General features: G+C 55.9%; 1 protein-coding gene and 1 long non-coding RNA gene across 2 annotated transcripts; one reads left to right on the top strand and one right to left on the bottom strand.

The window, feature by feature from the left end:
* Positions 1-39: 39 nt before the first annotated feature.
* ZBTB42 (zinc finger and BTB domain containing 42) lies at positions 40-4,172 on the top strand. The gene is made up of 2 exons (XM_033191081.1): positions 40-206; positions 675-4,172. The coding sequence occupies exon 2, from the start codon at positions 692-694 to the stop codon at positions 1,958-1,960; it is 1,269 nt and encodes a 422-aa protein (XP_033046972.1). The 5' UTR covers positions 40-206; positions 675-691; the 3' UTR covers positions 1,961-4,172.
* Positions 4,173-15,737: 11,565 nt separating this feature from the next.
* On the bottom strand, positions 15,738-16,346 carry LOC117071283. The gene is made up of 2 exons (XR_004432224.1): positions 16,020-16,346; positions 15,738-15,876 (listed from the first exon to the last, which is right to left on the bottom strand). It is a non-coding gene; the product is annotated as an uncharacterized LOC117071283 (long non-coding RNA).
* Between the last annotated feature and the right edge of the window lie 11,652 nt (positions 16,347-27,998).

Below are 27,998 nucleotides of genomic sequence, written 5' to 3'. Positions count from 1 at the left end.
CGCCCCGAGTTTCGCTCTCTCCGGGGCGGGGCGATTGGCGGGCGGCGCTGGGCCAGCCAAGTTGGAGCGCGCCCCGCCCGGCGCCCTCGCCGTCCCGGCGCCCTCCCCGCCGGGGCGCGCTGCCCGCAGCTCCACGAGCGCCAGGGCCGCACTGGGGAGGGCGCGCGGCGCGGGCGGCGACCGGAGAGGAGCACGGGGCGGCGGAGGTGAGCGCGGGGGGCGGGCTCCCGACTCTGCCCGCCCCGCCCGCCGGCCCGCTCCCCGCGGCCGCGCTGCCATAAATGGGGCCGCCGGCGGCGGCATCTGGTGGGCCGGGCGGCAGCTGGAGGCGGCGCGGAGGCGTGGGGCGGGCGGCGGCGCAGCCACCGGGGCGTCGGGGACGCTGCGAGCGGGTGGCCGCCCGGGAGTGAAGTTCAGGAGCGCCCGGCGGGGACGCGCGCAGGTTTGCGCGGCTCCGGCCCCTGCGCCTGAGTCCCGGGACCCGCCCCCGCGGCGAAGTGGCTACTGTTTACTTTCGATCGAGTTTTTCCTGCTCGGGGCAGGTGCCCGCGGCGGCTCCGGACGGGCGGTTGTGCGCGTCATTCCCGCGCCGCTCTTTCCGCGCTGCCTGCAGCTGGGAAGGGCGCTTCGCGGGCGTCTCCAGGCGCGCTGACGGGCGTCCCGTTTGTGCCCAGGTGATGACGGCGGCGGCATGGAGTTCCCTGAGCACGGCGGACGGCTGCTGGGCCGCCTGAGGCAGCAGCGCGAGCTGGGCTTCCTATGCGACTGCACCGTGCTGGTGGGCGACGCGCGCTTCCCAGCCCACCGTGCAGTGCTGGCCGCGTGCAGCGTCTACTTCCATCTCTTCTACAGGGACCGGCCCGCGGGCAGTCGCGACACGGTGCGGCTCAATTGCGACATCGTCACGGCGCCCGCCTTCGGCCGCCTGCTGGACTTCATGTACGAGGGCCGCCTGGACCTGCGCAGCCTGCCTGTCGAGGACGTCCTGGCGGCCGCCAGCTACCTGCACATGTATGACATCGTCAAGGTCTGCAAGGGCAGGCTCCAGAAGAAGGACCGAAGTCTGGACCCAGGGAACCCTGCCCCTGGGGCAGAATCTGGTCAGCCACCGTGCCCTTGGCCTGTCTGGACCGCGGACCTCTGCCCAGCTGCCCGGAAGGCCAAGCTCCCCCCGGTTGGGGTCAAGGCTGCCCTCCCTCCTCGAGCATCTGGGCCTCCTCCCTGCCAGGTCCCAGAAGAGTCAGACCAGGCCCTGGACCTGTCGCTGAAGCCTGGCCCAAGGCAGGAGCGGGTCCACCCACCGTGCATCCTCCAGACACCCCTCTGCAGCCAGGTGCAACCAGGGGCCCAGCCACTGGTGAAGGATGAGCGGGACTCACTGTCCGAACAGGAGGAGAGCAGCAGCTCTAGGAGCACCCACAGCCCCCCGAAGCCACCTCCTGTTCCTGCAGCCAAGGGCCTGGTGGTGGGCTTGCAGCCGCTGCCTGTCAGCGGAGAGGGCAGCCGGGAGCTAGAGCTGGATGTAGGACGACTGGCGAGTGAGGACGAGCTGCGGCCTGGTGGGCCCCTCTGCATCTGCCCGTTGTGCAGCAAGCTGTTTCCCAGCTCCCACGTGCTGCAGCTGCACCTCAGCGCCCACTTCCGTGAGCGAGACAGCACCCGGGCCCGGCTCTCCCCCGAGGGCGCGGCACCCACCTGCCCGCTCTGCGGGAAGACCTTCTCGTGCACATACACACTGAAGAGGCATGAACGGACACACTCGGGTGAGAAGCCCTATACGTGTGTGCAGTGTGGCAAAAGTTTTCAGTACTCCCACAACCTGAGCCGGCACACCGTGGTGCACACTCGAGAGAAGCCGCATGCCTGCCGGTGGTGTGACCGCCGTTTCACGCAGTCTGGGGACCTCTACCGCCACGTCCGCAAGTTTCACTGTGGCCTCGTCAAGTCCCTCCTGGTGTGATGCATCCCTGTGGGTCCTGAGGGTGGGGTGGAAGGGAAGGGATGGGCCCTCCCAGGTGGGACACAGCATGGGGTGTGAAGCCTGGCCAGGTGGAGGTCCCTGCTCGGGCGGGATGGCTCCACCCGCCTGGCAGTGAGAATGCTGCTGCTTCCTGGAACTTGGCCTCAGACTTGGTGACGGGCAGCCTTCCTCCCTCCTTGCCTCTCCTTTCCCCTCACTCCCCAACTCATTCCGGCCCCCCAGGCTGTGCCCTGCCTAGGCTGTGACACTGTCTTCCTCTCCTGTCCCCTCCAGCCAAGTTCTGAGGGGTGTCCAACCAGCACCTGGCTCTGCCCCGGTTTCTCCGTGTGAGATGGCACATCATCTCCCGGCCCGGGACTTTCCTGACCACCTCGCTGGCAGGCTTGGGGAAGTCTTCATGAGCCTGGCCCCACGCTAGGTGAATTATTCACATGTCAGAAAAGTTGTTGGTGTGCCTCCCGATGGGGCGCTGGGAGGGAGCAGGACACTCCTGGGGAATGGCAGCAGGAACCCCTGCCAGGAAGGCCTGGGGCACCGTGAGTGCCAGCAGGGGCCATCTGGGCACAGCTGGTGTCTCGGGGTGGGGGGGGGGTGCAGCCCCAGCAGGGATCCTAAGGCAGCAGAAGTAGAGCCAGCTAGAAGCTGAGTGGCTGTGGTGTCATTGTCACTTGGGTGGGATGTGGGTCCATGAGAGAGTGCAATTATGACCACACTGTAACTTTGGGCAGAGAAAGTGGGAATTTGGAACTGGATTTTCTTTAGACCCAGGAAGAGCCTCCCGAGGCGGCCAGATGTCTGCTGGTGGCTGCCCAGCCACACGCTTCTCTGCCTGAGTGCAGGTCTAGGACGCCTCTGGGCATCCCCCAGGGTGGGGCTTGGGCCACTGAGCTCTGTGCTGCTGCTGGGCCACCGTGGGCCTTACCTTGAAGGTCACTCTGCCCACTAGAGAGTCTCCCTGGAGCTGTGGGCATTTCCATGCACTGACTGAGCAGAGGCAAAGGTTGCCCTGTCTGCCAGGGGCAGGGTTTGCGGGCCTTCCTTTCCCCACGGCGAGGCATGGGTGAAAGTGGCCATGGCAGCAGGGGTAGGGGCAGGCGAGGAGTGGGAGTCGCAGCACCCTGGTCTCCATCCGCAGCCTTGGGAGACTGACACTCCTTGCACATGAATAGGGTATGAAGACCACGCCCCCCGCACATGTCGTTGGTTCAGGTCGCCCTGCTTTGCCTGCCTAATTCAGCAAATCTTGCTGCCAGAACCTCACTGGCCTCTGGGGGTCAGCCACCTGGACACGTGGAGACCACCTGGGATGTTTCCTCTGTGGCTGGGAATGGCCTTGACAGCAGAGTCCAGCCAAGTCTACGTTATTTTCTCTTCTCCTGACAACACTGGATGTCATATTTATTAACCTGATCTGGAGTCAAAGACCGTCCCTAGTGCATCTCCCACATGCCCTGGGTTCCTGGTGTGCTGGGTGCCAGCCTGGGAGCCCAGTGCTTCTAGGTGATGCCCCAGGGCTCAGAGGCCCTGGATGGCTTTGGTCTCGAGACAGCTGGGGGAGGGGTCCTGCTTCTGATTGTCCTGGGCCCTAGCCCCTACCTCTGCAAGGGGTCGGTGTGATGTGCTCCATAATCGGGTGTGTGTGTGTGTGTGTGTGTGTGTCCATGCGTCTAGCACATGGCAAGTCCCAAGCCAACCCGGCACCCCGCAGATGGGCAGCTACACTGTCGCCCAAGCACGGAGATGTGGCCGCGGCACTGGTTCCCCCAGTGGTTTCCATGGGGGAAGAACTTCCTTTCGCTGGGGTGGGCAGCCTGCCCTGAGCTATCAACACTGGATTTGTTGTCTTCCGCACAGCTACTGTGAAGATAATGTAAGGAGAAGTGGTCAGTTTTAATTTTATAACTGACACAGCTGGGATGAAATATATACATCTACATATATTTAAGACACTAATTGTGTGGGAGAGTTTGGTAGAGGCCTGTGCAGACACAAGGCAAGCAGAGTCAGCAGGGTGGGGGTCTCCTGGGCCAGCTCAGCACCTGTGGGTGCTCTGACCCTGGGGGTGGGGACAGCTCCAGGCTAACCCCAGCAGACAGTTGTTGGTGCACAGTGTCTAGGAGGCGTGGGAATGGGTGCTGTCTTCCTCTTTCTGCATCATGGCGACAGTAATAAAGCCCACCTCCAGTGGAAACGGCAGTGACTATTCCTGGGGACGGGTGGGGATAGGTGTCCCAGATGCCACCACGTGCTCATGCGGGTGGATGGGGGAGGCTGGGACAGGGCTGAGGTGGCACCCCCTCTTTCCCCAGGTTTGTCCCCAGCTGCCAGTGTTTGAGGGAGGGGAGTCCAGGGAGGCACAGAACACAGGCCAGCTTGGGCAGGGGAGGCCACAGTGGTTTCTTGTCCTGGGGAAGGAGGCTGGACCCCAGAGGAAACCTGCGAACCTGGGGATGCCGTGGCCCTCCCCACTACCCTACGCCCTTGGGCCTCTGGCGGGTGGGAGAAGAAATTTCTAGAGCCCTGTGCTGAGCTGGGCTCTGGGCTGATGAGGCTGGGGTAGGCAGTTTCACGCCGCCTCTGTCCTGCTCCCTCCAGGGGCCTTGCAGGGGGTCATTAGCCCTGAGCCCTCCCTGGGGGGAGCACGGCCTTCCTTTCCAGGCCAGGTGGGGCAGGCCCTCCACGTGTGCTGTAAGCGTCAACACAGCACCCTCTTGGCTTGAGAAGAGCCAGGGTAAGCCCCAGGCCCAGGACAGGGTGGGGATGGTGCTGGCCAGAGGGTCCTCAAAGTCAGGCTGAGCTGGTGTGCAAGGGCCTGCCCCTCTTGGGCCAGCTCCTGCCACCTTCCCAGTCCTGACCCCAAATACAGGTCCTTCCTTCTGGGAGGTAGTGCTGGCTCCTCCCCTCGCCCCCCCCCCACACCCACCCTGCCTCCTGCTGAGCCTGGACCAGTGCCCTGTCCTGCAGGGAGGCCCTCTCATGTTCCCAGTTGGGCTCATGACTCAGCCCAGGCCTTCTCAACCCAGAGGAGGAGGCTGTTGCTATGCCAACCATGCAGGAAAGGAGGATGGTCTGCTGTCCCCTAGGGGGCATGGGGCTTCCTGGGGCCCCTCCAGCCTGCCCAGCTCTGCCACACTGTGCTTACACTCAGCTGACTGCTAGTCGCCGAAGCTTTCAGTCCCACTCCTGGCCAGGGTGGGCCTCCTGGCACCCTCCTTGGAGGCTTCCTTGGCTGGATGGTAAACTGAGGCACATGGAAGGGACCAGTACCGGCCCACGGTCCCAGAGCCAGTTGGTGGCAAATCCAGGATTTCCTTCCACCAACTCCAGGAACCTTAAGCTGTTTACCCACAGTGCTGGGCACGGCACCAACGCTGTCAGAGGCACATGGCAGGTTGGGGCAGCAAGGACGAGGTCAGAGGGAAGGAGAGGGTCAGACTCTGTGGAGGAGGTATCCCAGGAAGGGTGACCTCTCAGGAGCCTGCGAGTGGACAACACGGACACAGGCACCAGGCAGGGGCCGGCACGCCACAGAGGCCCGGTCATGTCAGCCCAGGTGCGTGGATACCACCCTGGGGAGGCTGCCTTGCAAGTGGGAAGCAGGTGAGTCGGCAGCCTTGGCCCCTCCCGCCACCTCCCCAGCTCCTGCCCACTCCCACACACACCTGGTCTTACCTCTTTCCAGTGTTCCTAAATGGTGCTGAGTCCTTCCCGGTGTGGGAGGCTCCACTCTACAGACACCCCTGGGGAGTATGGTAACAAACAAACCCGGTGCAGACATGGCTCCAATTCTGGCCGTCCCAGCTCTCAGGGGTGAACCCAGAAGCTCTGCCCTGGTCTTCTATGACTTCTTTCATCCCCACCTCAGTCCCATCTTTCTTCCGTGAACACATCCCGCACTGTCATCATGGTCATTGTCACCATCACCCTACCCCATGGAACCACAACTGTCACCTCCACCATTACCTTTATCTCCACCATCAATATCATCTTGACCACCATCACCTCCACCAGCATCACCACCATCACCGTCACCTCCACTTTTACCTCCACCATCACCTCCACCTCCACTACCACCATCACCACCTCCTCCACATCCACCATTGCCTCCACCTCCACCATCACCTCCACCTCTACCATCACTTCCAGCCACCATCACCTGCACCTTCACTATCACCATCACTACCTCCTCCACCTCCACCATCGCCTCCACCTCTAGCACCCTTACCTCCACCTCTACCACTATTACCTCCACCTCCACCACCATCACCTCCACCTCTACCATCACCTTCACATCCACCATCACCTACACCTCTACCATCACTTCCACCTCCACCACCTCCTCTATCACCATCATTACCTCCTCCACCTGCATCATTGCCTCCACCTCCAGCACCATTACTTCCAACATCACCCCCACATCCACCATCACCTCCACCTCTACCATCACCCTCACATCCACCATCACCTCCACCTCCATCGCCATCACTACCTTCTCTACCTCCACCATCGCCTCCACCTCCAGCACCATTTCCTCCACCTCTATCATCACCCTCACATCCACCATCACCTCCACCACCTCCTCCACCATCACTACCTCCCCCACCTCCACCATTGCCTCCACCTCCAGCACCATTACCTCTACCTCTACCACTATTACCTCCACCATCACCTCCACCTCTACCATCACCTTCACATCCATCATTACCTCCACCATCACCATCACTACCTCCTCCACCTGCATCATTGCCTCCACCTCCAGCACCATTACCTCCACCTCTACCATCATTACCTCCACCTCTACCATCATTACCTCCACCATCACCTCCACCTCCACCTCCACCTCCATCACCTCCACCATCAGCATCACTACCTCCCCCACCTTCATCATCACCTCCACCTCCAGCACCATTACCTCCAACATCGCCTCCACCCCCACATCCACCATCACCTCCACCTCTACCATCACCCTCACATCCAGCTACCATCACCCTCACATCCACCATCACCTCCACCTCCATCACCATCACTACTACCTCCTCTACCTCCACCATCGCCTCCACCTCCACCACCATTTCCTCCACATCCACCATCGCCTTCACCTCTACCATCACCCTCACATCCACCATCACCTCCACCACCTCCTCCCTCACCATCACTACCTCCCCCACCTGCATCATCGCCTCCAACTCCAGTACCATTACCTCCAACATCGCCTCCACCTCCACATCCACCATCACCTCCACCTCTACCACCACCCTCACATCCACCATCACCTCCACCTCCATCACCATCACTACCTCCTCTACCTCCACCATCGCCTCCACCTCCAGCACCATTTCCTCCACCTCTACCATCACCCTCACATCCACTATCACCGAGATCCACCTCCACCATTGCCTCCACCTCCAGCACCATTATCTCCACCTTTACCACTATTACCTCCGCCATCACCTCCACCTCTACCATCACCCTCACATCCACCATCACCTCCACCATCTCCATCACTACCTCCTCTACCTCCACCATCGCCTCCACTTCCATCACCATTTCCTCCACCATCACATCCACCATCACCTCCACCTCTGCTATCACCCTCACATCTGCCATCACCTCCATCACTACCTCCTCCACCTCCACCATCGCCTCCACCTCCAGCACCATTACCTCCACCTCCACCACCATTACCTCCACCATCATCACCTTCACCTCTGCCATCACCCCCAATTCTACCATCACCTCCACCTATACCATTACTTTCACATCCACCATCACCTCCACCTCCTCCATCACCTCTACTTCCACCACCTACTCCATCACTTCCACCCCCACCATAGCCTCCACCTCTATCACCATCATCTCCACCATCATCTCCGCCTCCACTTCCACCATCACCTCCACCTCCAGCACCACTGCCTCCACTTCCATCACCATTACCTCCACCATCATCACCTTCATCTCTACCTCCACCTTCACCATCACCATCACCTCCACCTTCACCACCACCACCACCTTTATGGAAGATCCCTACAGAAATTGAGCCAGCTCTAGGTCGGCTTCCAGGCTGAGGAAGTAGAGCTTGATTATGTTCAAGCTGAGAAGTGGTTGGAGAAAGGGGTGATGTCTGCCCTCCTCATGCAGTGGAGCTTCAATATCTGCACTTCCCTTTTCTGTAGCCCTCAAGTTCCAGGATTTTGTTTCTATTTTTTGAGACAGGGTCTTACGTCGCCCAGGCTGGTCTTGAACTCCTGGACTCAAGTGACCATCCCCACTCAGCCTCCTGAGTAACTAGGATTCTAGGCATGAGCCATGAAGCCTGGCTAGTTCCAGGGTATTTTCTCAGTTTCCCTGCACCTCCTCCCTCTTGCTGCTACCCTTCCATATACACAAGAAGGGAAGTCTGCATCTCTGTGAAAGTAGGTCTATACCCCTCTGCATGCACACCCACTGGCACCTCTGAACACACAGCATAGAAGGAAGGCTGCCCCTGCAAGTCCCACGAATTCCATGGCACACAGGGCCACCAGTGCCTGTCCCGTCAGCCACCTGTCCTGTGCTCGCAACCATGTCACTTCCTTTCTTCAGCCTCAGTGTTCTCGCCTGTGAAATGGGAACAGCAGACAATTGTTGATAGGTGAATAGGGTAACATCCACACTGAGTGTTGGCAGCATTGCTGCTGACAAATGTAACACCTGCCTGCCTCTCTCTGGGGCCACTGCCAGGTCAGAAGGGAACCAAGGGTGAGGAGCCTTTGACAAGAAGGCCGTACAGAGCACCCCCAGGCTCTCGGGATAACAAGGCCGTACAGAGCACCCCCAGACTCCCTGGGATAACAAGGCCACACAGAGCGTCCCCAGGCTCCCCAGGGTGCCAGGTGTGCTTGGGCATTGCTGGTTTGTGAACCTTTGCAATTGGGCCCTGGCCTGGCTCTGTTCCCCTGCTCCGGCCAGCCTCTTGCTCCCCTCCCCGTTCCGCTTTCCCTCCATACTCCTTCACCTCCAGCTGTTGCAGAGGATGGTGGGGTACACCACAGCAGTGAGGAGTCCAGGGACAGCAGCCTAGAGGGCTGGGCCGCTCCCGACACAGGCTGGCAGCAGCAGAAAATGCCGCCTCTGGAGCTTGTGCCAGAGCCTGTGGCTGAGGCAGAGAGGGTGGCCATTCAGAAAGGTCCCAGGCCAGGAAGGACTGTCCCCGCCAGGCAGGGATGATTGAGCACCGAGGTTGCTGCTGGCCCAGCTGTAGCCCTAGTATCAGAGGTGACAGTGGATCTGGGGGAGGGCCTGGGACTCATCTCCCTCTGTGGAGCTCTCCTGGTTTGGTTTTCACTAATTTTAGAAGGAGTCTGAAGTCAAAACACACCCCCTGCCCCCCCCGCTTTTATTTTTCTGAGACGGAGTCTCGCTCTGTCGCCCAGGCTGGAGTGCAATAGTGTGATCTCGGCTCACTGCAAGCTCCGCCTCCCGGGTTCACGCCATTCTCCTGCCTCAGCCTCCCAAGTAGCTGGGACTACAGGCGCCCGCCACCTCGCCCAGCTCGTTTTTTGTATTTTTAGTAGAGACGGGGTTTCACCGTGTTAGCCAGGATGGTCTCGATCTCCTGACCTCGTGATCCACCTGCCTCGGCCTCCCAAAGTGCTGGGATTACAGGCGTGAGCCACCGCGCCCGGCCCAAGACATATCTTTCTTTGCCTTCTGAAGCAGATGCTGGGGTATGTTTTTTGTTTCTTTATTGGCTGTAGTAGTTGGCGCTGGCTGTCGTAATAAGCTACCACAGACAGGGTGACTTGAACAACAGACACTTACTGTCTCGCAGGTCTCAGGGTATCTGCAGGGTGCTTCCTCCTGAGCCCCGTCTCCTCAGCTTGCAAAGGCTGGTCTTCTCCCTGCAGCCTCACATAGTCTTCCCTCTGTGTGTCCTCATCTCCTCTTCTTCTTCTTTTTTTTTGAGATGGAGTTTTGCTCTTGTTGCCCAGGCTGGAGTGCAATGGCGCACTCTCAGCTCACCGCAACCTCCGCCTCCCGGGTTTGAGCGATTCTCCTGCCTCAGCCTCCCGAGTAGCTGGGATTACAGGCAAGCATCACCACGCCCGGCTAATTTTGTATTTTTAGTAGCGATGGGTTTTCTCCATGTTGGTCAGGCTGGTCTCGAACTTGCGGCCTCAGGTGACCCACCCTCCTCGGCCTCCCAGAGTGCTGGGATTACAGGCGTGAGCCACCATGCCCGGCCCTAATCTCCTCTTCTTATAAGGACACAAGTCCTGTTGGATTAAGGCCCACCCTAATGACCTCATTTTACCTTCATCACCTCTTTAAAGGCTCTATCTCCAAATACAGGCACATTCTGAGGGACTGGAGGTTAGGACCTCAATGTACAAATTTGGTTGGGGATAAAATTCAGTCCATAACCCTTGATGTTTCAGAAGAATGTGGAGGCCCAGATCCCACCCTGCCTCTGCCAGTCCTGGACCAGCCACTGCAGTTTTCTCATCAGTACAATGTGTTGATGTTTCCATTTTGTCCCACAACATCCCAGGTACACCCATGGACACTTGGGTACAGTCAGGCGGTACAGCCTCACCCTCAAGAAAACCAAGGTGACTCCATTGCCCAGGCCCTCCCAGCAGCACCCTTCCCTGGCTGCCTACCCCACCCCTGCATCCCCAGAGCAGACTGGGGTGTGGGACAGTTGAGGTCCCCTTTGTGTTTGTTCTCCTGGACACTCAGCTGCCCCCGCTGCTGTCCCACGCACTGCTCCCCTGAAGAAGTCCGCCTGCACCACCAACAGGTCAGGAAGGGAGGTGGGGGCATCCCTGACCCCTTCCCGCTTACCCAGGCCCAGCTCTTCAGAGGCTCACACCCTCCTCCTCCTCTCTGCCGGACTCTTGACCCAACCCCGTCTCCCCCATATTTGCTCAAGGCTGCAGCTTTGGGCACCCCATCTCCTTCATCTCCCATCCCACCCCAGCCCCCCACTCTTGGGTCTGTGGTCTTTCCCAGGTCATCTCCAGCAGCCGTGGCTCCACTGGAATCTGAGCTTCAGGCGTCCTCACTCATGACACAAGCTCCTATTTTCCTGTTTACCTAATCAAGCAGGTAATTTCTCTATACAGCAATTCCTTCGTTTCGTGGTTTTCCATTTCTTGACCTTGCCACCTTCGCCAGTCTCTCTCCTCCCCACTTCTGCCTGCCTCTCGACTCAATGCCTTGGCCATCATTAGATGACCCCCAGCCCCTGCCTTGAGCCCTCCCCTCCTTTTCTTTCAAACTACTTCCCAAGACCCAACCTGGATGAACCCACACATTCCCTTCACTGCACAGGTCACAGAAAAGGAAGGGCAAGCATTTCCACACCATCCATAATAAATATCATTTTAACAAGTAAACTCGCCCCACAGGGAGCAACGGTGGAGCAGCCTGGGCAGACTGACCCCCCATGGATAACAAAGATAGATTCTGAACAAAAATAGGCATGTTAAAAAAACCTCCTGGAAGGCACTGGAGAGCAGGTGAAGACAGGCGGAAGCTGGAGAGGAGGCTGCCCTTGAAAACAAACTGGCGGGTGAGGTCTCTGTGTTTGTGGCAGCAGATCTGATAGACTTTGCACAAAGGAAGTTACACAAATGGCTAATAAACACATGAAAAAGTGCTTAACATCATTAGTCACAGGGAAATGCAACTCAAAACCTACCGAGAGACTGGGCGCGGTGGCTCACGCCTGTAATCCCAACACTTTGGGAGGCCGAGGTGGATAGACCACCTGTGGTCATGAGTTTGAGACCAGCCTGACCAACACCATCTCTACTAAAAATACAAAAAGTAGCCAGGCATGGTGGCATGCACCTGTAATCCCAGCTACTCGGGAGGCTGAGGCAGAAGAATTGCTTGAACCTGGGAGGTGGAGGTTGCAGTGAGCTGGGATCATGCCATAGCACTCCAACCTGAATGACAGAGCAAGACACTGTCTCGAAAACAACAACAAAAACACAACACAAAACAAAAACCCCACACCAAGGCCAGTCGTGGTGGCTCATGCCTGTAATCCCAACATTTTGGGAGGCCCAGGGGGGAGGATTGCTTGAACCCAGGAGTTCAAGACCAGCCTGGCCAACATAGTGAGACTCTGTCTCCACAAAAAACAAAAAATTAGCTGGGTGCAGTGGTGCATACCGGTAGTCCCAGCTACTCGGGAGGCTGAGGTGGGAAGACTGCTTGAGCCTGGGGGATCAAGGCTGCAGTGAGTCATGATTGTGCCACTGCACTGCAGCCTGGGTGACAGAGAGAGACTCTGTCACAAGAGACAAAAAAGTCCCACAACAAGATATCACTACACACCGGCTCTGAAGACTGACAACCCCAAGCACTGTTAACATGTTAACATGCACCTGCCACTTGACCTGAAGATTCTATCCCCAGGTGTCATCCAGAAAAGAAGTGAAAGGTGTGACCACAAAGGATGTGTCCTCTAATGCTCATAGGCGCTTCCTCCAACCCCCATGCCCACCCACGGGAGAACGGACAGACCAACTGCAGAATATTCATACAATGGGATCTTATGCATGGATGAAAGAGAGGAGCTGGCGGGGCACCCCATGTTGATGAAGCTCCCTGAGCTGAGGGAGAGAAGCCTGTTGCAAGAGTGCCCACTAGTGAGTCCTCGCAGAGGCAAAACTCATCTATGGCGGAAAAAGAGGGGACCAGCAGCTGCCTCAGGGTAAGATCACAAGCAGGGACTGGGAGGGAGGGACACAAAGGAACTTCTAGGGTGATGGACACGCTTAGATTTGTATTGGGCACGGGGCTATACAGGTGCAGCCATTTTCAGAATTTATAGTTAAGATTCGTGCATTTTGGCCAGGCGTGGCCATGCCTATAATCCCAGCACATTGGGAGGCCGAGGTGGGCAGATCACCTGAGGTCAGGAGTTTGAGACCAGGCTGGCCAACATGGCGAAACCCCGTCTCTACTAAAAGTACAAAAATTAGCTGGACATGGTGGCATATGCCTGTAATCCCAGCTACTCGGAGGCTGAGGCAGGAGAATTACTTGAACCTGGGAGGCAGAGGTTGCAGTGAGCAGAGATCGTGCCATTGCACTCCAGCCTGGATGACAGAGTGACACTCCATCTCAAAAAAAAGGAAAAAGAGGCCAGGCACGGTGGCTCACACCTGTACCTCCAGCACTTTGAGAGGCCAAGGCGGGTGGATCACAAGGTCAGGAGTACAAGACCAGCCTGACCAAGATGGTGAAACTCCATCTCCACTAAAAATACAAAAATTAGTTGGCCGGGCATGATGGCTCACGCCTGTAATCCCAGCACTTTGGGAGGCCGAGGTGGTCGGATCATGAGGTCAGGAGATCAAGACCATCCTGGCTAACACGGTGAAACCCCGTCTCTACTAAAAATACAAAAAAATTAGCCCGGCGTGGTGGCAGGCACCTGTAGTCCCAGCTACTCGGGAGGCTGAGGCAGGAGAATGGCGTGAACCCGGGAGGCAGAGCTTGCAGTGAGCTGAGATCGCGCGACTGCATTCCAGTCCAGGCAACAGAGCGAGACTCTGTCTCAAAACAAAACAAAAACAAAAACAAACAACAAAAAAAAACTTTCCTTAATACAATGTTTATAGGAAAAAATATAAAGATACTATTTGGTATCAGACTGGCAAAGATAAACACTTTGTGTCTTAGTTCATGGTGCTGTTACAAAATACCAGACTGGGTGGCTTAAATAACAGAAATGTGTCTCTCAGTTCAGAAGGATGGCATGTCCAAGATAGGGGTGCCAGCGGCTTTGGTGTCTGGTGGGGACAGCCTTCTTGTTGTGCCCTCACATTGCAAAGAAAGCAAGCTCCAGTCTCCTCCTCTTCCCATAAGAACATCAGTCACTCACCCTCATGACCTCACCTGAACCCAGTGACCTCCCAAAGGTCCTGTCTCCAAATATCATCGCATTGGATGGTAAGATTTCCTATGAATTTTGGGGGGACGCGAACATGCAGTCCATAACTTTGAATCATACAGTGCTGGGGGAGCTATGGGACAACAGCACCCTCTACTACATTACTGATAAGGTAAAAATGGGCACATGCCTAATTCAGATGGCAATTTGATCACTGCTGTCCACATTATAATTACATAAGTGTTTTGACCCAGTAGTTCTGGAAATTCTATCCCATAAACTTGCACATAAGCAATACGACCTTCATATAAGGGTATTTATGAGAGTATTGTTCAGTACAGCAAAGCACTGGAAAAGGCTGAATGTCCATGGGCAGGGGACCAGCTAATAAATCATGGTCCATCCATTGAGCAGACTACTATAGTCACAAAAACGAAGGCACTCTCTTGCAGCCTGTGGGAGCTCATTAGGTTTAGATGGGGTCCTGAGTATAAGAGTATGAAGAATAGGGAGTATGATTGCACCCTCTCCTCCCGTGGTGTAAAAGGAAATTGGATGCACCTGAACACAGTATGCGTTTTCACATGTATGAAATATTTCTGGACAGATCAAAAGAAGTTTGGTTGTCTGTGGGGAGGGAACTTGGTGGCTGGAAAATGACAGAGGGTAACTTTCAAACTTTTGAACCATGTTACCAATCACTAATTATCAATTCAATGGAATAGACGAAAATAAAATTCAAAACTTATTCCTTTATCCCTTATCTCCTTCCACTTTTCTCTCCTTTCCAGTAAGAGTTCTCACATGACTGGCCACTTTAGTGTACTTTCTTTCTCTTTCCTTTTTTCCTAAGTATTGTTTTAATCTTTATCCTTTGTTATTAAAAAAAACCAGACATTGAGACTCCCTGTGGCCTGTGTTCCCTGCCTACCCTGTACCTTCGTCCCCACTCCCTTTCCCCTGCCTTCAAGGAACCCCTATTAGTTTCTTGTGCGTTCTTCAATGTTTCTTTTCGCAACTATGGGCAAATATTTTCCCCCATTACCACCCCAAAAGCAGCATACCCTGTATGTTGTTCTGTACCTTGCTTTTTTCACTTAAAAATAGACTGTAGGCCGGGGCGATGGCTCACACCTGTAATCCCAGCACTTTGGGAGGCCAAGGCAGGCAGATCACCTGAGGTCACGAGTTCGAGACCAGACTGGCCAACATGGCAAAATCCTGTCTCTATTAAAAATACAAAAATTAGCCGGGCATGGTGTCAGGCGCTTGTAGTCCCAGCTACTCCGGAGGCCGTGGCAAGATAATCGCTTGAAGCCGGGAGGCGGAGGTTGCAGTGAGCCGAGATCACGCCATTGGACTCTAGCCTGGGCGACAGGGCAACAAGATATTGTAGAGATCTTTCCATATCATATAGGAATTTTTTTTTGAGATGGAGTCTCACTCTGTCACCCAGGCTGGGGTGCAGTGGCGCCATGTCGGCTCACCACAACCTCCGTCTCCTGGGTTCGAGTAATTCTCTTGCCTCAGCCTCCTGAGTAGCTGGGATTACAGGCGCCCAACACCACGCCGGCTGATTTTTATATTTTTAGTAGAGACGGGGTTTCACCATGTTGGTCAGGCTGGTCTCGAACTCCTGACCTCAAGTGATCCACCCACCTTTGCCTCCCAAAGTGCTGGGATTACAGGGGTGAGCCACTGCACCCGGCTGAGCAACGTCACTTACTACCTCTGCTGACTTGGGAGCAAATCTCACATATAAATTCCTCCACGTGTGGAGGCGTTTCCCTTCCCTTGCTGTGTCTGCATTCGTCAGCAGCCATGCTAAGCGACAGGACCATAATGGAGCATCACAAAGTGTTATTTTATTTTATTATTTTATTTTATGTTTTTTGAGACAGAGTCTCGCTCCTCCCGTCCACTTGCCGGCGCTCCTCGGGTTTCGGGCCACGGCTCTCTCCTCCGGGAGCGGCGGCGCTGTAGGAAGCCTGGTCCTCTCCCTCTGCGGTCACAGCCATCTCTCGCGGATGCCGCTGGACTGACGCCGCCCGCCGGGAGCCCTCCTCGAATCCCGCCCGCGCAACTCCCACGCCACAGCCCTGGGCCATCCCTGCTCCCGCGCGGCCCGGGTCGCCTCCCTCCTACCTCGCCTCCCCGAGGCCCCAGCGCGCCGGGGCTTCCCTGTCCCGGGCACCTGCTCGTGGCGGCGGGCGGGCTCCTTGCCCCGCTCTTCAGGGTCAGCGCCGGCTCCTGCGCCTCCCCTCCTTCCTATCGCGGCCTGCTCCTCCCACCTGCCTTCTCCGAGCTGATGCCAAGGCCGGACGGACACGACAAAGGCCTGCTGCCGAACGTGACCTGTCCGCGGAGTAGACAGACGCGCCCCCTGACCGCCAGACTCAGGAGACCCGGAGGGCAGGAGTGGAGGGCGCGCCTGCGCACCCCTTCCCGGCGCTCGCCAGTTACGTGGGACCGCGAGTGGCGCCACTCCCGGAAACGCCCCTCCGGAAACGCGAGCTGCGGAGCGGGGTTCCGCCTGGGCCGGGCTCTAGAGCCTGCGCCGCGCGGGAGTCATTGCGTGCCGACTTCCGTGTCGTCGCTCTCCCGTCCCAAAAGCGCGGCCGCGAGGACCGGTGCCGCCGGCGATTTCCCCGCCTTTGTGTCGCGGGGCTGCCCGCTGCGCGTTATTTGGTGTAATACGGGAGCTCGGCGGTGATCCCGAGCCCCACGCGAATCTCCCTGCGTCCCTGCTAGTGCCTGACGCCGTCACTGACGCTGAGGCGTGAACACGGAGCCAGCCCAGAGGGGCTCTTCTCCCGGACGCCAAGGCCACCCAGCGCGGCCGCAGGGCCGGGTAGAGGGGACCTGTAGGGAGCCGCGGGCCGCATCCCTCCCGGAGGTCTGCGAGCTTCTTGAGGCCTCACGCCCTCTTTTGAGCCCCGCCGCTGCCTTGTGGCGCTTTCCCTCCATCCCTGCGGGAGACCATCGACCGCGTTCCCCAGGCCTTGCTCACTTCTTGGTTACGGGCCAGGGGGTGCTCCTGCCCGACCCTCGGCATTGCCCAAGGGAGTTTGCACTTCCCTCTGTGCTCTGCCAAGCCTCTGTGGAGAAGAGCCGTCCACCTGCCTGATTGGGCCCAGCTTTGGGGAAGACCTTCTTGGTTTTGTCTGCTGGCTGGACTGACCCTGGCCCTCAGCCCAGGTGAGGCGACCAGTGGCATGGTGCCCAGGTGGAACATGGATTTCTCTCCAGGGTGGCAGAAGAATGGTTTAGAGGCAGCAGTGGGATGGGGGAGAATCCTGACCCCGTCTCAAAAGGTCAAGATACGCCAGGTCTGGGGGAGAAACGTCACTACTCTAGAGGCCTGAGAGCTTGGTTTGGTGCAAATCTGGGAATCCCTCCACACTTTAATTTCTTTAATCCTGGTAACAGTTAACAACTTCCTCCAGGCTGACACCTCAGGAATAAACTCCTTCACCTGTGTTCCTTTCTGTTTCCTCTGTTCTTTCCTCCAATCCTTAATTTTTTTTTTTTTTTTTTTTAGATGGAGTCTCGCTCTGTTGCCCAGGCTGGAGTGCAGTGGCATGATCCTGGCTCACTGCAACCTCCGCCTCCTGGGCTCAAGCGATTCTCCTGCCTCAGCCTCTCAAGCAGCTGGGATTACAGGCGTCTGCCACCACGCCCGGCTAATTTTTGTAATTTTAGTAGAGACAGGGTTACACCATGTTGGCCAGGCTGGTCTTGAACTCCTAACCTCAAGTGATCCACCCGCCTCGGCCTCCCAAAGTGCTGGGATCAGAGGCTTTTTTTTCCTTTTGAGATGGAGCCTAACTCTGTCGCCCGGGCTGGAGTGCGGTGGCATCATCTCGGCTCGCTGCAACCTACACCTCCTGAGTTCCAGCGATTCACATGTCTCAGCTTCCCAAGTAGCTGGGACTACAAGCACGTGCCACCACACCAGCTAATTTTTGTATTTTTAGTAGAGTTGGAATTTCGCCATATTGGCCAAACTGATCTGGAACTCCTGGCCTCAAGTGATCTGCCAACCTCAGTCTCCCAAAGGGGATTACAGGCATGAGCTACCACACTGGCTTCCTCCAATCCTTTCTAAAAACCATGTCACTCATTTGCTTAAAATCTAGGCCAGGTGTGGTGACTCACATGTATAATCCAAGCATTTTAGGAGGCTGAGGCAGGAGGATCGCTTGAGCTCAGGAGTGGGAGACCAGCCAGGGTGGGCAACATAGTGAGCCCCCATCTCTAAAAAATAAATAAATAAAACCTTTGTTAACTATAGGATGGATGCATAGATGGATAATGTATCAGTTAGAAGCACTTTTGGCTTCACAGCAGAAACTCCAAGTGTGATTTGAACCAATAGGGATTTATTTTTCTCCCATTACAGGAATCCTGGAGGTAGATGTGACTGGCGTTACTTCAGCAGCCCCGTGGTGTCAGGGCCAACAGTTGCAGGGCCAGGCTTTGCAATTCTGTGACTTTCCCTCATGGTCACAAAAGGATTGCCACAACTCCAGACAGCACACCATGTTCTGGCTGTAAGAACAGGGAAATGATAGTTACAGAGATGTTTATCTCTTTATCAGGAAAGCAAAATTCTCAGAGGCGCCCCAGTAGGCTTCTACGTACATCTCACTGGCCAGAAGCAAGTCGTGTGCCCAGTGCTGCTGTGAAGCTTAGAGAAGTTGGCACTAAGCGTTCCCAGTGTTTGTAGTGAACGGGAGTTGGGGAGGCGAGCGTGGACTTAACTGTGGTGGTGGACATCTGTCATTGGGACTGCCCAACAGCTTTTGAATATCTTTTTAACATTTTGATAGTTCTCTCAAGGGGAATCCTGTCATTCCCACTTAGAACTCAGGATTTCATTGGTCTGCCCCCCCTTGCCACTAGGGGAGATGAGGCAGAGGCTGCCATGCCGGGACACCCAGGGGCTAGCTGGTAGGGCAACCATTTTGCTAAATTTGGTCCCGGCAAACCAAGCAGTGTATTTCGGGAGTTCACACTGGTTGTGTCAGCTTCCTGCCACAGCAATTCTGGGGCTGGTGGGGGCAGCCGACCCCTTACTCAGACCTTACTCAGTTCTGGCAGGGAATCTTGGCATTGTGCCCAGAAAGTTAGCCTCATCTGTCAGCCATCCTACAGCTCTTCAGAAATCCACTTCTACTTAAACTAGCCAGACTAGGTTTGATTGTTTGCACTTGTTATGAATCGAATTGTGTCCCCAAAAAAGCTCTGGTGAAGTCCTAAGCCCCAGTAACTGAGTATGACCTTATTTCGGAATGTAATTGATTACAGATCTATTCAAGTTAAGATGAGGTCGTATGGGTGAGCCCTAATCCAATATGGCCGCTGGCCTTGTAAGAAGAAGGAAATTTGGACACAGATATATGAGGAAGGCCATGTGCATTAGAGTTCTCCAGATACACAGAGCCAATACATTTATGAGAGGAGATTTACTATAGGAATTGGCTCACATGATTATGGAGGCTGAGCAGTGCCATGATCTGTCAGTCTGTCGCCTGCACGCTGCAGAAGCAAGACAGCCATGGTGCCATTAGTCTGAATCCAAGGCCCGAGGGCAGGAGAAGATGGCCGTCCCAGCTCAAACAGAAGCAAATTCTTCTTCCACCTTTTTGTCCTTTCCAGGCCCTCAGATTGGATGGTGCTCACCCACACTGGTGAGGGTGGGTCTTCTTTACTCAGTCTACTAGACTAATTCAAGTGCCAACTTCTTCCAGAAATGCCCTCACAGGCGCACCCAGAAATCACATTTATCAGCTGTCTGGGCATCCCCTTGCCCAGTCAAGTTGACGTAAAATTAACCATCGACCATGTGACACCTGAGGCAGAGCTCGAAGTGCTGCAGCTTCAAGCCAAGGAAAGCAGGACTGCGGGCCCACACCAGAAGCTAGGAGAGCAGCGGGGGAGGCTCCTCCCTCAGCCTTCAGAGAGAGCGTAGCCCTGTGGCACCTTGCCGCCCAGCCTCCGAAGCTGTGTGAATACATGTCTGCCATTTGTAGCACCCAATTTGTGGTCCTTTGTTATGGCAGTGGAACCCCAGCGCAGCCCCCAACCACAGTTCTCTGGGCAAGTGGGAGGGAGAGGGACAGACAAGCAACCGGATCCCACAGTTGGGTTTTGCTTGGTGATGAGGTTCCCACATTCCAAAGAGAGATCCAACTAAGGGCTCAGGCTGCTACCCCTGGGCTTTCAAGGAAGTGACAAACTACACAGCTTGGCCCAGCGCGGTGGCTTACGCCTGTAATCCCAGCACTTTGGGAGGCTGAGGCAGGCAGATCACGATGTCAGGAGTTCGAGACCAGCTTGACCAACATGGTAAAACCCCGTCTCTACTAAAAATACAAAAATTAGCCAGGCATGGTGGCATGCGCCTGTAGTCCCAGCTACTCAGGAGGCTGAGGCAGGAGAATGGCATGAACCCGGGGAGGCGGAGCTTGCAATGAGCCAAGATGGCGCCTCTGCACTCTAGCTTAGGTGACTCCATCTCAAAAAAAAAAAAAAAATCAGCCTGGTGTGGTGGCACATGCATGTAATCTCAGCTACTTGAGAGGCTGAGGCAGGAGAATCACTTAAACCCAGGAGGCAGAGGTTACAGTGAGCCAAGATTGCACCCCTGTATTCCAGCCTGGGTGACTGAGGGAGACTCTCTAAGCTACACAGCTCTGGCAGCCTCATGTCACACCCTCCCCTGTCCTGCCTACAGGAAGGGAGGCAATTCAGAGCCCACAGCCTGACAGACAAAATGCAGTGATTCCCACCCCTGTCACTGCTGAAGCAGTGAGGGTGTGCATTTGACATACTTGCAGGTAAGGACTGCGGCATCTCACCCTCTAGCTGGGAGCCAGCCAAGCTATATTCCCTGCAGACAGCCCTGCTGTCCACCTGGGAGCAGAGCGATCCTCGGGGAACTGGGCTCATCGTCCCCGAAGGTGGGCTGTCCAGTTGAACGTGGAGACGATGCCCGCCACTCTGCGTATTTCTGAACTTGGGAGCCTGTGAGAGCAGCAGGCACCAAACTAGGCAGGCAAAGTGGCAGGCCTGGGGCGAGAATGCTCTGGGTGGAGCCTGCAGAAACTGGAGCTCCCTCCTCCTATCTCATTCAGAGGTGCAGGCCGGTGTCAGGGAGTAGACCAGGGGCCGAGGTGCCCAGAAACCAGCCATGTGGGGCCATGATCCTGGTGAGATTTGAGAGTCAGGGCCCCTCACCTTCATGTCCTTTCTCAGGGCCCTGGGAGGGACCCCAGAAATGTACTTGCACAGTCATGTGACTTAGATAATTTATATATCTTAAATAAATAAATATCTCTCTACATATCATCTATCCATCTACAGTCTGCCAGGGCTGCCAAAACAAAATACTACAGCCTGGGTAGCTTAAACAATTGAATTTGTTTTTTTTTTTTTTTGAGATAGGGTCTTACGCTGTTGCCCAGGCTGGAATGCAGTGGTGCGATCTTGGCTCACTGCAACCTCTGCCTCCTGGGTTCAAGTGATTCTCCAACCTCACCCTCCCCAGTCTCTGGGACTACAGGTGCCCGCCAACATGCTTGGCTAGTTTTTGTGTTTTTTGGTAGAGACAGGGTTTTACTACGTTGGCCAGGCCGGTCTTGAACTCCTGACCTCAAGTGATCCGCCTGCCTCGGCCTCCCAAAGTGCTGGGATTACAGGCATAAGCCGCCATGGCTGGCCGACAATGGAACTGTATTTCTCACAGTTCTGGCGGCCAGAAGTCTGAAAAGGGGTGTCAGCAGGCTTGGGTTCCCCAGAGGCCCCTCCTTGGCTTATAGACGCCGCCTTCTCCCTGTGTCTTCACGTGGTCTTCCCTGTGTGTGTCCTGATCTCTTATGAGGGCACCTGTCAGATGGGATGAGGGACCTCGCACTCTGGTGACCTTATTTAAGCTTAATTGCTTCTTTAAAGACCCCATCTTGAAATATAGTCATGTTTTGAGGGATAGGGGTTAGGACGTCAACATATGACTTGGTGGGGGCAGGGACACAATTTCGCCAAAAGTAAAGAAATGAAACATATTCTTTTTTTTTTTTTTTTTTTTTTTGAGGCGGAGTCTCGCTCTGTCGCCCGGACTGGAGTGCAGTGGCCGGATCTCAGCTCACTGCAAGCTCCGCCTCCCGGGTTTACGCCATTCTCCTGCCTCAGCCTCCCGAGTAGCTGGGACTACAGGCGCCCGCCACCTCGCCCGGCTAGTTTTTGTATTTTTAGTAGAGACGGGGTTTCACTGTGTTAGCCAGGATGGTCTCGATCTCCTGACCTCGTGATCCGCCCGTCTCGGCCTCCCAAAGTGCTGGGATTACAGGCTTGAGCCACCGCGCCCGGCCATGAAACATATTTCTATATTAAAATATGCACTGCGTGTGTGTGTGTATCCTTCTACCTTAAAGAGGAGCTTTAAAAATGTGCCTGTTGGCCGGGCGCGGTGGCTCAAGCCTGTAATCCCAGCACTTTGGGAGGCCGAGAGAGGCCAATCACGAGGTCAGGAGATCGAGACCATCCTGGCTAACACGGTGAAACCCCGTCTCTACTAAAAAATACAAAAAACTAGCCGGGCGAGGTGGCGGGCGCCTGTCGTCCCAGCTACTCGGGAGGCTGAGGCAGGAGAATGGCATAAACCCGGGAGGCGGAGCTTGCAGTGAGCTGAGATCCGGCCACTGCACTCCAGCCCGAGCGACAGAGCGAGACTCCGTCTCAAAAAAAAAAAAAAAAAAAAAATGTGCCTGTTGGGCCCTGCAAATCTTCGTGTACCTCTACCTGGATCCCAGCAGAGCGAGGACCCCGTGGGCGCTGCAGGGCAGGTTTGGCGGCAGAAGCAGCGCCTGAGCAGGGAGGGGTGGCGAGCAAGGCCCCAGCAGCCTCCTGCCTTTCAGTCTCCTGCCAGCAGCTCCCACTGGCCACTTCCTGCAGGAACTGGCGGGAAGAGGGTGATGTCCCAGGCAGAGAGCAGTGCTGGGCGCCAACGGAGGACCACGGCACAGCCCACGTTTGTACTCTGCATCCTGTCCTTGGTGACTGTCCTTCACTAGGAGAAAGAATTTCTCACCCCAAACAGGGAAGAAACCGTAGCGGCACTTCCCACAGAAATCGGAACTGTGTTGTGAGCCACTACTAATCCCTCCTTAGAGGTAGCAGGGAAAGAGACGATCAAAGGAAATGGTAAATTAACCTGCAATGTGCTGCGCTGCCTGTGGGAATAGAAGCTCCCGCTGCAGCTGGCCCACTCCTCATCCCTGCACCAGGGGGGCTCTCCCAGAGGTGTGTCAAAACCCCAGCCTGATGACCAAGCTCTGTCCACTGCCCACCACAAACAGCCACCACTTGAGCCTAGATGTGTGCACACAGTGGCAGCATACACCCAGGAGGGAGACCCCAGGAAGAGGCCTGCCATCTAGGAAGCAGGCTCAGGCCTGTGTGGGCAGCAACCTAGAGGGAAGGGGTTAGGTGCTGAGGGGCCATGTCCCTTGAGCTGGAGGAGGCCAGAGCGAGGCACTCTACAGCATGGGCCTCAGGACAGAGCTGGGTCGGGGCAGTGCCGGCCCACACTGCAGGAGCAGGTCAGGGGCCTGCATTGGTGAGAACGGCTCCTGCATTCGTGTGCTAGGGCTGCTGTAAGGAGGTGCCACCGAGGGGACATGAATGCAGCAGCGTGTGGTCCCACAGTTCTGGAGGCTCCAGCTGTCCACAGGGCTGGTTCCTTCTGAGGCGGTGGCGGGGAATCTGGCCTCTCCTCCACTCTCCAGGGGTTTGCTGGCTACCTTTGCTGTTCCTTGGCTGCTGGAGGCAGCGGCCCGATCTCTGCCCGAATCTTCACATGGTGTTCTCCCTGTGAGCTGTGTCCAAATTCCCCGTCTTTACAAGGACACAGTCACACAGGATTAGGGGCCCACACTCCCGGGATGACTCATTCTAACGTTAATGAGTCACATCTGCGAAGACCCTGTTTCCAAACAAGGTCACGTTCCAAGGTCCTGGGGGTTAGGCCTTCAGCATATGAATTTGAGGGGACACAATTCAACACGTAACAGCTCTGTCTCCCCACGCAGCCGATGTGCTCCTCCCTCTGCCACGCTTAGGCTGGGGTCTCTACGAGGCTCTTTGACCCGACTCCTCACTCGGCCAGCTCTGAGCCGCACATCGCTGTCTGTGGGAGCTGCCCGAGTTTCCCACTGACCTTTATTAGGTGACGTGGGATATTAAGCAGTGCCCCAGAATCTCTGGGTTTTGACACAGTGCTTGCTCCCCACCTGAGGCAGCATTCCCACCTTCCTGCAGGGATCACTCCAAGGAGATTCCTCTGCAGGGATCTGTGGCCAGCGCAGCCCCCTTCTCCAGTGGTCAGCTGGGCAGCAAGCAGCCCCACATGGCCAGAGGGCATCTCTGCTCCTGTGTCTGGACAGCTGACCGACATTCCCCAGAGGACCGGGAGCCAGGACTGCCACTCCTGTGACCCCACCTCACCAGAGTGGGAAAGAAAAATTCCTCAGTAGCTGATTAGCTGTCACGGCCACTCTGTGTAAGGACTGCAGAGGCGTGGCAAGGCCGTGACTGGTGTCTGTCCACAGAAGGCCTCTCACAGAATGCCGAAGAATCCACTTCGGCATTCTGGCGGTGAAGAAACGGCCATCTAGGTCGGTCCCAGGTTAGAAGCCTGTTCTGCCCCCCGCCGGCCCACATCTCAGTGTTAAGGGTGCAGTCTCCCTGCTGTCTGCCCCCCACCGGCCCGCATCTCAGTGTTGAGGGTGCAGCCTCCCTACTGGAGCCATTCCGCCAGTCTGTCAGGACGCCTGCTTCTGGGTGAAGGGTGTGGAGTGAGACCAGTGGAACTGATGGACACAAGCTTATCCCCACACTGGTTTTCCTCTGAAACAAGGCCCTGGATTACAAATGTCATTTGTGGAATCCCAAGGCAGTGAAGGAGGCCAAGGTTGGCATGTTGGCAAGAGGACTCTGCGAGGACCCACCCGTGCGCAGACCGGCTCTTGACAGAAGGCACACCATGTGCTCTGCCTGCTTCCTGGAGGCTGGCTGCCCTCCCCACAGGGGTGGTGCCAGATCAGGGCTCAGACACCGTCCTTGCCGTTGGAAAGATGGGCGCCCAGCTGTCCGTGCTGCTGGAAGGGTCTGGTGGGGGTGAACAGGCCACGGAGCTGGTGCGGCCACCACACCTGTGACCTCGGCCACTTTGTGCAAAGCACTGCAGAGGCGTGGCAAGGCCATGACGTGTCTGTCCACCGAAGGCCTCCCCAGTTTTGAGCCCCTCCTCTGAAGGGAATGCTTCCAGCACTTTCGTGGATTGCAAATGTCTTCAGCCCCTGCCCTTTCAAGCAGTTTCTTAGCTCCCCTCCCCAGTCCACAGAGCCATCTCCTGCCTGTGAGCTAGGCCTAATCAACGTAAGTCTGTCCTCCAGGCCCTCCCTTCCCTCCAGGTGAGGTGCTGCTGGACGTCTGACCCCCCGCTGAGAGGCCCCTCCCTGTTTTCCAGGCCGCCTGTGCAGGGGTTATGGCACCAGTTCACCACACAGGCACCCGCAGGTGAACGAGGTCAGTGTCTGCTTTCTCTTCCATGAGTGAGTCGGGCGCAGCCCTGTGAGGCCAGGGGTGTACACAGAGGCACGAGGAACACCAGAATGGCAAGCATCTGCTCCAGCGAATCCCGGCGCCTCCCGGCCCTGCTCGGCCCGGTCTCATACATGCTGTCTTTATTTCATGACAGGAAGGCAGCCATGTGTGTGATTTTATGTTTGTGTGTTGAACATCACCAGGTTCATGGCGGGCTGCTCATGGAGACCCTTGATGTTCTCTGATCAGCTCTTCAGGGCCGGTAACCAAGCCAGGAGGGGCTTCTCAGTGGAGAATAGTTGTTGGCAGACGACAGCATGAGCTCATTCACTGTTTCTTGGGAATCTCCTAAGAGGGCTCACCAAAGGCCCATACAGAATCCACATCTCTTTCCTTTCTTTCTTTCTTTTTTTTGGCGGGGGCGGGAACGGTGTCTCACTGTCACCAGGCTGGAGCGCAGTGGTGCGATCTCTCGGCTCACTGCAACCTCCACCTCCCAGTTTCAAGCCAATTCTCCTGCCTCAACCTCCCGAGTAGCTGAGATTACAGCCGCCCGCCACCATGCCCAGCTAATTTTTTGTATTTTTAGTAGAGATGGGGTTTCACCATGTTATCCAGGCTGGTCTCAAACTCCTGACCTTGTGACCTGGCCGCCTCGGACTCCCAAAGTGCTGGGATTACAGGTGTGAGCCACGGTCTTTTTTTTTTTTTTCTTAAGACAGAGTCTCACTCTGTCACCCAGGCTGGAGCGTGAATACAGCTCGCTGCAGCCTCTGGATCCTCCCACCTCAGTCGTTTTCCTCTTGTAAGGACCCTTGTAGTGACATTGGGCTCAAATGAGTCATCCAGGATCCTCTCTTCATTTCAAGGACTTTAATCACACCTGAACACCGCTTCTGCCAAGTAAGTAATCCATTCACAGGCCTGGGGATTAGGCTATGGCCCTCTTTGGGGGCCATCACTTAGCTACCACGGGATGCAAGAAGAAACACCACCCCTGTGACTTTGATGTCTTGAATGGTGACGTTAATTTCAGTTCCCCCAGGGATCTATTTCTTTAGCAAAATGTAGAATTTTGGCGAAGTTGGGGTGCAGTTTCAGGGTGTTCTGCTTGACCTTTCCTACCTTATTAACTCTCATTCCATCAATCACGGAGCCAATACGGAAGCTATGCCAGTGCCAAGTGTCTCCCCTCAATACATTTGGAAGCTGGGGAAATAACCACAGGACAAGCCCACAGACCTGCAGGACCTGCCACGAGATGGACTTGGACCACCCCACAAGCTCTGTGACCTCCATAACCTTCTACTCTGCCCATGGTGGCATGTTGAGTCCCCGGGAAGAGTATCAAGTCGGAGTCAGTATGCAGTAACCCCTGAAGACCCGGCTGTGCTCTTTTCCCATTTCACAGTTCGCCTTGTGAGTGGCCACTGCTTCTCTAGGGAGGGACTGGAGAAAGACTTACAGCAGACACTTGCGGCCTTGTTGTAGCATCCTGTCTCAGAGTGACACGCTTACGGAGCTTTGGTTCTATGAACTGCCTTAGGTTTAGGAAGTGGGTGAGAGTCTTGCATTCCCTGGATGGGAGCTAGAGTCAGGGTTCTGCTGCAACTAACCAACCAAGTGAACTGTTAGAGCCACTCCCAGCTGTTCAATCACAAGATTAAGTCAAGTCCTCCATGAGTGCACCCATGTGAACACATTTGTCCCGACCCAATCTTGTGTTTCCTTTCCTTGGTCCAATCCCTTTAAAAATCTATTCTCACAGATAAAATGAACCTGTAGGTTCTGCCCGATACAAATGAACAAGTTCTTCCTCCCTGAGCAGATTTTGCACTTCTCCCCTGGGCTATGCTGGGATTTGACCCTTACTATTGACCTAGAGGCAGCAGCGACAGTGGTGGGTCTGAGGAAGCGGTCTGCCTGTTGCTGAAGACGATCTGAATGCCCGGGATGTTGCTGCGTGTCATGTTATCCATGTCCCACTGCCCCTTAGGGAGGACATTGGGCTTCCACCGGATGTGTGAACACCGCAGTGCCCAGGTCCCATTTGGAAGATCTGTTTCCTGAGCCTGTTCCTTTCATCCAGTGCAAGGTCCATCAGTGGCAGGGTCCATCAGGTGTTGTCAGGAAGCACTACCCACCCCAGACTGTTCAACGCAGAGACTACAAAAAGGATGACTTCTGGAGGTGTGGGGATGCCTTGGGAGGCAGGTGAAGCACGGTGAGGCTCTGAGAGGCTCTCAAAAGCAGAAAACCATGCCTATCTTTAGGGTTGAAAGAATAAAGGTACCAACTAATGTTTCCAGAGCCCACTGAGAACTGGGCCATGGAGGAGGGCTGCCCAGTGAAGGTTGGGGCTGTGGGTGCTGTGAGAGACTTGGCACTAATGTTGGAGGGAGCTAGAAAACTTATTTAAATTACCTATATATTTCCTCCCTCCAGCTGTTTGCTGGTGTCTCCCAGCTGGCATGGAAGCCCAAGTGGAGTGGTCTACAGCAGGCAGCCTCCCAGGGC

Source organism: Trachypithecus francoisi, unplaced genomic scaffold (genome assembly GCF_009764315.1).
Source record: "Trachypithecus francoisi isolate TF-2019V2 unplaced genomic scaffold, Tfra_2.0 Lachesis_group3, whole genome shotgun sequence".
In the NCBI taxonomy this organism is placed as follows: Eukaryota; Metazoa; Chordata; class Mammalia; order Primates; family Cercopithecidae; genus Trachypithecus; species Trachypithecus francoisi.
This window is presented reverse-complemented; position numbering and strand designations above follow the sequence as displayed.